Genomic DNA, 13,141 nt, shown 5'->3' with positions numbered 1-13,141 from the left:
ATACATCAGCAAGTATCATTCATACACAAAGGGATGCGGTGGGGAACAGCTACACATTGACGCCACAGCTTATCTTTCCTGACTCAACATGACTGGGGGAGTGGATATGTAGGAGGAGGGTTGATGACAAATCTCCCAGAATTCATGTGACTGACTGTCCCCTCTCTGGTGCAAAGTGGGAGCCTGCTTAACATAATCTGCTGCACTCGCACCTCATTAAATCGCTATACGCCAATCAGTAATATGACTGGGCCTATGGTATTTTAGTCTGTTTAAGTATTATGCTGTATGTTGAGCGCACAAGGACTTCAAGGCCTCCACGGGAAGTGAATCAAAGTGTAATTTCCTGAGATTAAGTTTGTAGGGATATCGTTAATGTATATTTTTATCTCGTTATTTTACAGGGTAAAATGATTGAGATTACATTGCCATTTTTTTATACAACAACCAGGGGAATAGTTAAAGGGGAGAGGAGGAGAGAGAGATGATTAGATGGCCATTGTAGTATGATTTGCCAGGTTGCTAAAACTGAGCCAGAAGATCAAATCAAATAATACTAGTAAAATCACAGTGAGCCAGCCTAACAACGTACAATCAGGAGGCAGTTTGAGACCCACCTTGGCGAGATGTCACAGCCCTGTCTCATGAAGGCGCCGAGGGAGAACCAGAGACTGTTGAATATCCCAAACTCGTTGGTCGATTCATTAGTCTGGATCTGGCCATCCTCGTACTCCTCTGTGTGCCACTCGTATGGGCTGAATCGGCTGACCAGGAAGAGCACCACGCTCACACCGATGTAGGCAAACACGATGCACATCCAGATCTCGTAGGCCAGAGGGTCCAGGAAAGAGAAGACTCCAGGTTTAGACTTCTGGGGCTTCTTGATCATGATGGAGATCCCCAAGGACATGAAGGGCTTGGAGAAGTCAATGACTTCTTCTCGGACGAGGGTAATGGTCAATGGTGCCACGGCTATATCAGCTTTCTGGGTAAGAGAGGAGGAAGGAGCTTATTGTTCTAGCGAAACAGGATAAGGTTTAGTTGTGTTTAAAGGGAACTACTGGGAATGTTTTAATAGTTTGTATACAGCAGGTCATTGGATGTGATCAGTATTACAAGATCCATGTATCTCTTTTCTTACCCCATAGACGAGCTCTCCCACCATTCCGTTCCAGATCTTGGTCTCAGCGTCTCGAGCTCCATATTTTCCATCCCCCACTATTTTCAGCTGGTATTTGAAGCCACAGTGCTTGGCTATCTCAGCGGCCAAATCTACACAGTAGCCCTCGTATCTTTCATTGTCTAGAAAAAGGTCAGCGTTCTTCTTAAGCATTACATATGGGGCTTCCTGAGGGAGAAAATTACAAATACTGTTCAGTCCAGTAGGCTTGCCTTTAGGCATTACATCATGCGAGCTTTGTACAATGACAGAGGAATGAATAGTTTCACAAACTTAATGTTGTAACAGACTTAGAGCTCTATTCAATATGGAAAGCTGAAGCATTACAGATTCCGTGATAGAGATGTTAAGGTCATTTCCGATTGAGCCGACATAAGCAGCATTTACTGTGAATGAAGTCTCTGATAAAGCAGGAAGGTTGCCTTTAAATTTCAATCATCAAATCAAATCAAATATTATTACTCACATGTGCTGAATACAACAGGTGTAGACCTTACAGTGAAACACTTACTTACAAGCCCCTAACCAACAATGCAGTTGAAAAAAATACGTATAAGATTAAGAAATAAAAGTAACAAGTCATTAAAGAGCAGCAGTTAAATAACAATAGCGAGACAATATACAAGGGGTACCGGTACAGAGTCCATGTGCGAGGGCACCTGTTAGTTGAAGTACTCTGTACATGTAAGTACAGTTGTTAAAGTGACTATCCATAGACGATAACAACAGAGAGTAGCTGCACTGTAGAAGAGGGGAAGGGGGGGGGGGGGGGCAATGCGTTACCTACATGTACAAATGACCTCGACTAAACTGTACCCCCGCACATATTGATTCAGTACCGGTAACTCCTGTATATAGCCTCGTTATTGTAATTTTATTGTGTTACTTTTATTTTATTTTTACTTTAGTATATTTAGTCAATTCTCTCTATTTCTTAAACTGCATTGTGGGTTAAGGCTTGTAAGTAAGCATTTCACGGTAAGATCTACTGTTGTATTCGGTGCATGTGACAAATACAATTTAATTTAATTTTATATGGACACTGTAATGTCGTAAATACATGATTCTATGGACTAGCAACAATTGCTAAGTGAGAAACTAATCAAAGGAAATTATATCCAATTGTTGTGTGTTCATGAGTCAGTTAGTATGAATAGAGTCTATGATAAGTCATTACCAAGATTGTGGTCACAATGACAGTTTTGTTTTCCATCCCTGTTGTGTCATTCGGGAACACGTCTGATTTTGTGACAGCCATTTTGTCAACTTCGTTCCAATATCCAATCTGTGGAGGAAATAATGAATAGTGAATGAACAATGCCATAATGTCATGAGACAGTGTTGTTGTTTCACATGATGGGAAAGGACTGAAGCATCTACACAGCCATGTTATAAATTCCCTGTCATTTCTGCTCTCTGCAAAAAATGGTTGATTTCTGTAGGCCAATTCCATCCAATGTCGTGTCTTTAGATCTTTGCTCTATTGGTTCAGTTCTGATGTGCTGTTGTCTTGTTCCATCACAGACAAACATATTAAAGACTGTCATATATTATACAACCTTGATCTATTAAGATTCTGACATGTTCTAGACATATTCAGAAACACTAGCATACCTTCACAGGACCATTATTTTTCAGCTCCATGATATTAACTGAGTAGTTGACTCGTTTGCCATGTTGATCGAACTGAATGTTCCCTGTGAGGCCGTCCACACGAACCTAAAAGGACACAAAAGCACATCGTCAGAATTGCAAGACACCACAATTAAATACCTCTGTCATAGACAAAACCAATTCAGTTTCTCCACACAGATTTGGAATCAAATTGCGTTGTCTAAGCTCTAAAGCTGGAGGCTGACTATTGTGTGTGGGCAGACGATTGTCACTGTTAGCTCAGGGGAGAATGTGTTTGTGTGAGTGTGCATGCGTATGTGTGTGAGTGTGTACATGTGTGTCCTTATACTTCAGTCTCTGTGTGTGTGTGTGTGTGTGGTAGAGCCAGACAGCCGTTGCCACGGCAACCCCATGCTATCACCTGTTTGAGTGCGCGCTCGATCTCCACTCCCTGCGCCCAGGGCACAGCGGGGTTGGCCAGACAGTCGCCGTTGTTGCCCTTCCTGGCGATGTCAATGCGCTGCTTGTGCAGGTAGCGGAAGGCCTCCGTCATCACCTGCACTGAGTCGTAGGTCAACGCAGATGTGTACTGCAATAGAACAGAGGGGGATGGGTGTGTGATTGTGTGGGGGGATATGGGGACACAGGGGAGGGGGAGGAAGAGATGGTGTGTGTGTGAGGGGGTTGTGACGACTTGTTAGTGTGCGTGTCTGTGTGTGGGCATGCGGCTGTGTTCCTGGGTTTGCACGCGCACAGTATGAGTGAGTGAGTGAGTGAGAATGGGGTAGGAACATTTTTAATCGGCAGACACCTCACAGCTCCCCAAAGACAGAAGAATGCTAGCTGAGTGCCACTCAACCGAACCCAATGTTATATCTACTCACCCTAATCTTACTGTCGGCACCAGGGTATTCCTTCTCCTCCAGAGCCTCCCAAATCTGGTCAAATTTGGACACCAACGGGTCATCAAAATCCACAATCTGGAAACCTGACACGTTGGCTCCGCCATATTGGATTTTGGAGAGGTCCCCATCCACAAAACCCTGAAATTAAAACAAAGATATTCAAGGGGGAGATAAAATGTAAATGTTTGCCATCATACAAATCAAGAGCTTGGGACTATAAGGTTCCATCTGCATTTTTGTCAAAATTGAGATATTGACATAACCTTGTTCTGTTCAATGGATTGAATTCTGTAATAACACAGAATAAAACCATTAATAATTATTGATGTTATTAAGTTCAAAAGATAAACATTTCTGACACAATCACACCAATGAGGGTTCGGAACTTTAAAGCCAATTATCTCAGAATCATCTTTTTGCAGATAGAACCTTATAGTCCCAAGCTATCGAAATGTCAACAACCCCCCCCCCCCCCCCCCTCAAAAAAAAACGGGAAAGGGATGATTTAATAGATTAAGCTAACTAATTGTGTAATACGTAGGGGGTTCAATTGGAAGACAATCACTCTGTGTTCTCAATGTCTTATCACGATGCTTTGAGCTTGATAAATTATTTTACAAATCACTTTGTTCTTCCTGAGATTACAATTCCACTGCTGGTTAAACAGAGATGTGAAAACTTACCAAATTTGCAATGATGTAGTGGTAGCCTTTCACATGTCTGCCAATGGTGATGACCTGGGGACAACATCAGATAGGGAAACAGAACAGAAACCATAATAATTTGTAAACCAAACAATACAGTATCCAAGTAATCATATTCCTCATAGTACAGCAATCATGTTTGAGAATGAAAATGGTATACTTCAGTGGAGTTATAACTATCTACCAAACACAAAAAAACATCCATTGTCATATTTTAGTGTGGAGCGATTAGTGCTTTTTGAGGTCAATTCGGTTTCTGTTCGATTATCAAAAAATGATCACGGTTTACGATTTCGGTTTAGATATATATATTTTTTTTTTACAATAAATGCACTATGTATTATGTGGATTGAATGCTGTAAAAACACAGAATAAAACAATTAATAAAAGTCCCTTGATGGTAGTTGATGCCTATTACTGCTACTCATATATTAACCATCCATTATTCACATTACTTTACCTTAATAAAATAATGTTTGTTGTTGTGTATATTACATTAGTTATATTTTATAACTTTATTATTGTATTACAAGTCATCCTCTCATCAGTTTCTTAAAGTAAATAAGGCATACTTTTATGACTGCTGAATACCAACTATCAATCACTTAGATCACGTCTTTTCCGGTAGGGATACCGCGCAAAGCAACTGCTCTCTATCCCTCTCGATCGGGCATTCTTCATCTCTTCTCTCCCTCTACACACCAGAGAGGAAGTGGCGAAGCGAGAGGTTTCACTCTCGCCAAAATCTGTCCAAAATGAGCCCAATGCTTTTCTATGGCTTATTTTGGAACTAAGCCTGCTGCCGCCTGCCTTCCTTCTTTGGAACAACAACTCCCATTGTTAAGGCGGAGACATGAGCATCTAGTCATTATATAGAGATCTCTGCCCACACCAACCAGACAAGTAGGCGCGCAATGGATTATGGTCTTTGTAGTTATTTACCACATTGTTTGCGCTAAACTATGTAGAATATTGTCCTGTTGAAAACTACAACTCCCTACTAAATCGCACAATTCAGGCTGGATCTGATTTATCTCTGGAGAAACTGCTCATTGAGCTCACAGAGAAAAAAAACGAACAAAACGCAATTCTGATATTTGAACCGACGTCAGTAAATAATTTAACTAAAATTAACCTACATTTCTGTTAAATGCTAAGCACTATCATATTTCCACATTATACCTGTAGCATGTATGATTGCCACCTGCCAGTGTTATCACTTGTGAGTACCGAAACTAAAACAGGAAGCCCATTTCAGTAACTACCTCAAAAGCCATTTTAGTGACTATCTCAAATGACACACCTGCAACTAATCCCACCACATGAGTAACACCTCCATTTAGAAATCCAGTTACATATAGAGATTGGAAGAATCATTTGAATAAAATGCATTTTAAGTGACTTGCTTTGGCAGAAGAGTGTGACCAGGTTGGATTATTTTTCTCTCAGATAAAAGCTCTAGCATGCAACAGCGGGGTGAATATGGGCATTGGTTAAACACATGTCTGCTTGCATTAAATACTACTCAATGGACTATCCCAGGGTCTAGGGAAGGTTTAGAAATAACCTGTTCATGTGAATTTCTATGCATTTTAATTATATTGTTGTATTCTAAGCCTAAAATAGCCCTTTTCCTTGTGGGGACTGAGGAAATGTCCAGACTTGTATGAATATTCCTTGTTTTACTATCCTTGTGAGGACTTCTGGTCCCCACAACGCTAGTAAGATCAAACACACAAGCACACGCCAACAACATCTCACTCGCTGCATTACACATACTGAGCTCGTACCTGCTCCATAATGTCTCGGACTTTGTCCTGTTCACAGTCCAGGATGACCCGTCTCTCCTTCTTGTTCTCCAGGTCCTGGAAGAGGGAGCGATAGGCCTCGTCTTTCCTCTCGTCCTTCAGGTTGCCCACGTTAATGGCCATCACCTGCCACTTCCTCTCCGCAGCCGTATCCAGCACCACCTGCAGCGTGGTCAAACCTGGACAGACAACAGGGTCATGTTCATTCGTCATTAAACTGAAGAAAATGCTCTGAAACTGGGTGAGATGAGAAGGCACTATTTGAACTACTCCAATAAGAAATGCTTGTTTTTGTTTTCTGTCGCAAAATGTTTTGCTATGGTGTGTTCTAATGAACATGACCCATGAATACAGGTCACTGTAGGGTTCATATCCATGCAAATAGATGGATATATGACATTAGAGGAGCCAACATCAACCAACATTTGTGGTGAAATGTAACACACAGTTCTACTACCACACGGTCTGGCTATAAGACCCACACAGTCCAGTTCATCATACTGTAAGAATTACTCCTGTGTACAGTTACCTCTGCCCCTTTCTTTCTGTACAATTCTCTACAAAGAGTTGGCCAAGGCTTAAGTCAATTGTTACATCAACTCTAATGTTCCTATTCTACTTGTGTCCCACCCTGTTTAATGACGGTACAAGAGTAGTGTGCATTGATCTCAACCTCCATAGAGGGCAGTTGGAGCATGATTTGATATTAAAGGGTGTGAGCGTTTCATCCTAGATGGTGAATTACAGCTAATTGATTTGATACGACAGGGCAGCAGTGTTCATGAAGGTGAAATGTCGGGGGGGGAAAGCATTTTCCTCAGAACACATAAGTCATGATTACTGTAGGGTCATTATGACTCAGTTAAGGTTGACTGTTTCTCCGGTGTCCATTAAAGAAGATAATTGGAATTTGCTCTGATTTAATCTCCGCTCACCATGTGCTGACGTGAGGCAACAAGAGAATCACGGCTAATGGTCAATATTGTAAATTATTAGGCCTATGCATTGGGTAAAATTTAAACATACTGTATTTTAGAAAGCATCTTCACAGAGTGAATCTTTTGGGATGCAGGTTTATTGCATGTTCAGACTCAGCATTACATGTGAGAAGCATTTTCATACTTTTATGTCTTTAGGAAATATTTGTATCTACCTGGGATAGTCAGCAATCACCACAGATCACCCAATACTACAGTATATCTACAGGTAACATACTGTAGGTGAAGTGAAAACACCATACCATACCAGTAATGAACTTTCCGTGAAAAATATTCCTATCATTCCACATTGTGCCAGCCTAGTATGTATGCCATTCTTAATATCAACAAAAACATCACCAACCAATAAAAACAATAGACCAATGGGGTTTCTCCTTCATTTTCCATTTCCCAAACAGTTTGGGCGTCGAGACGGGCTGATTTCCCATGCAGCCTCCCTCCATCATGACGGGTAGTGGATGGCTGACAGACGGGCTGTGGAGACAGCTAGCGCCTTGGGAGAGGAGGAGTGGTGAGGCTGAAGGATCGTCAGAGGCTGTCAGAGAAGCTGTCTCTCACCCACAGAGGGGGCAAAGGCTGGGAGAAGAGCCGAAACACACACGTCCAGAACATCTCCCTAGATTCTAATTCAAGATTCAATCCATTGTAGATAGAATGAACCACACTTTGAGTTCAGTCAGAATATAGAACACTGTACTCAAGGTGTGAACCTATACTTGCATTACCTCTCTCTCCAGACTAAACCCCCAATTCAATTGCATGCAGATAAAGGGAAAGTGCACTGTGGGTTCATTCTGATACTAATTCTGTATCGGAGGTGTCACTCCTCATTGTTTCTCATCAACATGGTTTGGAAACATATACTGTTATTGTTCAAGCATACAATATAAGTTGTTGAGCTTGGGCCTAATCATATCCCATCCATTTGAACAATGCTGAAATATGTTCTACAAAACATCTAACCTTAATTTAACCCCATAAAAAGGGTTAATGCCCCAAGCAACCATAGGGAGATATGAAACAACTTGCATTACCTCTCTCTCCAGACTAAACCCCCAATTCAATTGCATGCAGATAAAGGGAAAGTGCACTGTGGGTTCATTCTGATACTAATTCTGTATCGGAGGTGTCACTCCTCATTGTTTCTCATCAACATGGTTTGGAAACATATACTGTTATTGTTCAAGCATACAATATAAGTTGTTGAGCTTGGGCCTAATCATATCCCATCCATTTGAACAATGCTGAAATATGTTCTACAAAACATCTAACCTTAATTTAACCCCATAAAAAGGGTTAATGCCCCAAGCAACCATAGGGAGATATGAAACAAATTGCACTTAATGAGAAACCCGAATTTTACACAAAACTCTTATATTTCATTGTGCAACACTGCAGAGTGAAGATTATCCCCAACTTTCAAAGAATGCCAGTTGTGGCTTAGTCAAAATATTCAAGGGGTGGACAAGATCTTGGTGGTCAAGCTGTGTAAATCATCATCAAAGTTAGTCTTACATCAAGTCAAATCTTTACAGCTGTTTCCCAGATCAGATCTAAATGGACCCCCATAGCCCCTCATCCGTGGACACTAGGAGATCTGAAGGGATTGGCTAGGTATAAGCAATATGGTACTTGCTTGACGTTTGCCTTTTGATTGATAGCATTTTTGCAATATTGCTCCTATCCAACCCCTTCAGATCTACAGGAGGGGCTTGTCACGGCTGTTGAATGAAGAACTGGACCAAGGTGCAGCGTGTTGAGCATACATACTTTTAATAGTAGATGTCACCAACAAAACAGACCGTGAAGCTTAAGGCTATGTGCCATCAAACAAAGTCAACTTCCCACAAACACAGGTGGGGGAAAAGGGTACCTAAGTATGGTTCCCAATCAGAGACAACGATAGACAGCTGTCCCTGATTGAGAACCATACCTGGCCAAAACATAGAAAATCATAGAAACATAAAACATAGAATGCCCACCCCAACTCACGCCCTGACCAAACCAAAATAGAGACATAAAAAGGATCTCTACGGTCAGGGCGTGACAAGGCTAGGGAGGAAGGACTAGGGAGGAGGGGATAGGGTCCATTTGAAATTCTGGGAAAGACTCAAGACTTTTTAAAAGTGGCAGTCAATTATCAGGACAGCAATCAAGCTACCACTTTTCTTAATTGGATAATTAGCTAAGCACCCACTTTGAGCCTAACATTGATGTATCCTGTACAAACTCTTCCTGGTAGGAAGCATGAGACAGTAATAATTTGACTGACTGCATTACAAGTCTCTTGTGTGACTGTCAAGTTCATCAATATCAACATGTTAGTTGCATCTCCTCAATACACATTGTAGAATGGTATTGGGAGCCCATTTAATTTACATTGAACCCTTATTTCCCTAAGGGACTGAGAACACATTATTTACAGCAACGTAAATCTGCTCTTTCTTAAATGTCCCTCCAAATTCCATTGTAGCCTTGACAGTATCGCTTTCAAAGGACTATCGAGGAAGTCAGTAGAGGCGTAGGTTTAGTAACTAGACCCAATGTGCTGATGGGATTCATTATATCTAGCGACAACACACATTCACACACACAGACAGACAGCCAGATGCAGGGAAGCACACAAACATGCACACAGACTCTAAAAACACACACACACACCAATCCACATACACCAATGAGCCACCACACCAGTGTACGCACTGCACATCGGTTGCCATGGGAATGAGTGTGGATCTATCTGACCTAATTAGGCAGAGCAATGTGATGAGGAAATATGCACAAGGGGCGAGCCAGAGAGAGCTCATCAACCAGGTACTAGCATTATAGCATTAGCATTCTCAATAAAACATTCCATTATACTTGTTTTATGTAGCTCACCCTAGCACAACATTCCACTACAACTAGCACTGTAGGATTAGCACATGCTAATTTGACCTTCTGAGACCATGGATATTCTCTTGAGCCCTATTCAATGTAGTCAATGCTATTACACACTCCACTGTAACCAGCCCTATTTGAGAAAGAGAGAGCGAGAGAGAAAGTGCCAGACAGCACAGGTACCAACAGACCAGCACAACAACACCCCCTAAACCAGAGAGCTGAAAAGGGAGAGAGACGTGTCTGCACTCTGGACTGTGGTGACAAAACTCCAACAGGAGGGAGAGGAAAAACAGCCCAGCAGGAGGAAGGGGGGAGAGTGCTGAAGGAGGAGGTGAGAAAGCTGAGATGGGCAATGGACAACTCGTGAGTGAGCTGGCCATCCCCCCCAGAGAAGCCAACAGAACATCCCTCTTCAGACCCCGACCACAGCCAGGACAGACAAGACAGGACCCACTAACCCATTAGACCCACCCCCCTCCTAGCAACCCCTGTCAGCCCCCTTGATAGTCCTCTTGACAACCCCCCCACACCCACTGAGGACACAAAAATCCAGAAATTCTGCTCCTAATAGACTCAAATGGTTAGGCACCATGATGTAGCTAGAGGTCAGCTAGTTTCCGTCCTCCTCTCGGTATTGTACATTGACTTCAATACAAAACCTAGGAGGCTCGTGATTCTCACCCCCTTCCATAGCCTTACAGAAAAATTACGACAACTTCTGGAGGACAGCCTCCAACTTATAAGAGTTTTTAAAGTATGAACTGACATGTTGTCCACCCAATCAAAGGATCAGATAATTAATATAGTACTGAAAGCATAAGCTACAGCTAGCTATCACTGCAGTGCATACAATGAAGAAGCAAGACAGAGAGAGAGAGCTAGCTATATTTAGATGTATTTATTTTTACATTCACTTACTTAGCTAGTGATTGCAGCTAGCTAGTTTAGCATATACAAACACCCAGCTCAAACAGTGAAGGATGCTATGTTAGCTAGAATGTTTTGGCTATGGCTATCCAACACTGGAACTCTTCTAAGTCAAAGTAAGCTTTTGGTTTTATAAATATTTTGCCACCGGTGCTCCCCGGTGTAACTGCTAAATTGCTTGCTGTTGACTGTACACTACACTGCATGATTGTAGCAGGTATACTAACGCTTTAGTTCTAGTAGCTATGTTGACTATGATGTTAATATGGTGACAACGATGTAGGCTGTGTAGAGGTTAGTGGTTATGACATGAAAGTTTGGCTTAGAAAGTTGTTTTTCCTAGTCATAGACAGGAGATGTGTTGTGCACTGAAGTCCCAAGCAAAGGGAAAAGGTGAGAGGAGGAGAGAGTGTAGATGCGAGAAGGAATTAGACAATAATCAAAGGGATCATTCTGTTTGTATGATTTGGACAGCCTCTATGACCAGGTACACCTCTACAAGATTTGCCAGGACCCTGAGATTCATAACACTCAACCGCAGACCCAGTACCTCACACAGGAGCAACAGAATGATGAGCACCCCACCCAGACATGGAAGACTCCCTCCCAGAACCAAGTCTCCTTCCCAGACCCCCCAGACCTGCACCCAGAGGACCTACGCCCAGATCACAGCATCACCAGCCACACCCCCAACCAGTCGACCCCCTCAAACCAACCCTGGCCACACCCTATGTAGTCCCCCCCCCCAGATCAGGCCTATGCCCCTCCATGCCTCCCATCCCTACAGCAAGGACTTCAAAATGGACTTCCCATATGCCCAGGTTGTGAGCAGAGCAACAGGCCCAACTCCTACACCCAACCAAGCCCCATCCATTGACCTAAGAGGCATTCACCAGATGCTCAGCATGCTCACAACTAATGATCTGTGGACACTGTGGAACACACACCTTTTACCATATCATGCTGGAATATTCAAGGTCTAAGGTCATCTGCCTTTGGCCTAAGAGCAGGATCCCACACATTACCAAAGAAATCAGAAATACAGAAATGGTTATTCTACAAGAAACATGGTATAGAGGAGATGGACCCACTGGTTTCCCTCTAAATTACAGAGAGCTGGTAGTCCCATCCAACAAACTACCAGGTATAAAACAGGGAAGAGACTCAGGGGGTATGCTAATTTGGTATAGTTCATACCTAACCCACTAACCACCCAATTATTTAAAACAGGAGCATTTAACATATGGTTAGAAATTAATAGGGAAATAATTTCAACAGATGAAAATGTAATCCTGTAAATTACCTGTATACTACCTACAGTGGGGCAAACAAGTATTTAGTCAGCCACCAATTGTGCAAATAAATTCATTAAAAATCCTACAATGTGATTTTCTAGATTTTTTTCTAATTTTGTCTGTCATAGTTGAAGTGTACCTCTGATGAAAATTACAGGCCTCTCTCATCTTTTTAAGTCGGAGAACTTGCACAATTGGTGGCTGACTAAATACTTTTTTGCCCCACTGTATATACTACCTCCTGTATACGACCCCCTATAGAATCCCCATACTTTAGTGACGACAGCTTCACCACCATCCACCATTTCCAGGCTCAGGGACATATACCAGTCCAGGGCAACCTAAATGCCAGAACTGGACAAGTTCTAAATGCCAGAACAGGGGGACAAAGACCTACCTGGAGGTGACAGCATTCCCTCCCCCATATCCCCCCCTAGACACAACTATGACAAACAACCAACAAAAACGGGTCACAACTCCTGCATCTCTGTTGCACGCTGGGTCTTTACATAGTCAATAGTAGCCTTCGAGGGGACTCCTCCGGTAGGTACACCTACAGTGGCAAGAAAAAGTATGTGAAACCTTTGGAATTACCTGGATCTTTGCATAAATTGGTCATCAAATTTGATCTGATCTTCATCTAAGTCACAACAATGGACAAACATAGTGTGCTTAAACTAATAACACAAACAGTATTGTATTTTTGTTGTCTATATTGAATACATCCTTTAAACATTCACAGTGTAGGTTGGAAAAAGTATGTGAACCCCTAGGCTAATGACTTCTCCAAAAGCTAATTGGAGTCAGGATTCAGCTAACCTGGAGTC

General features: G+C 42.2%; 1 protein-coding gene across 1 annotated transcript in view; it reads right to left on the bottom strand.

Moving 5' to 3' along the window:
* The window catches only part of gria2b (glutamate receptor, ionotropic, AMPA 2b), a 56,173-nt gene that overhangs the window by 5,960 nt on the left and 37,072 nt on the right, over window positions 1–13,141 (bottom strand). Inside the window, exons 4-11 of the mRNA XM_065019764.1 lie at window positions 6,194–6,390; window positions 4,383–4,436; window positions 3,679–3,837; window positions 3,216–3,383; window positions 2,795–2,899; window positions 2,358–2,465; window positions 1,142–1,348; window positions 618–985 (exon numbers count right to left, since the gene is read on the bottom strand). Coding sequence (XP_064875836.1) covers window positions 618–985; window positions 1,142–1,348; window positions 2,358–2,465; window positions 2,795–2,899; window positions 3,216–3,383; window positions 3,679–3,837; window positions 4,383–4,436; window positions 6,194–6,390 — 1,366 coding nt within the window. The remainder of the gene's footprint in view (window positions 1–617; window positions 986–1,141; window positions 1,349–2,357; window positions 2,466–2,794; window positions 2,900–3,215; window positions 3,384–3,678; window positions 3,838–4,382; window positions 4,437–6,193; window positions 6,391–13,141) is intronic.

The sequence above is a fragment of the Oncorhynchus nerka genome, linkage group LG6 (assembly GCF_034236695.1).
Source record: "Oncorhynchus nerka isolate Pitt River linkage group LG6, Oner_Uvic_2.0, whole genome shotgun sequence".
NCBI lineage: Eukaryota > Metazoa > Chordata > Actinopteri > Salmoniformes > Salmonidae > Oncorhynchus > Oncorhynchus nerka.
The sequence above is the reverse complement of the archived record's forward strand: the minus strand, read 5'-3'. Positions and strand labels throughout refer to the sequence as shown.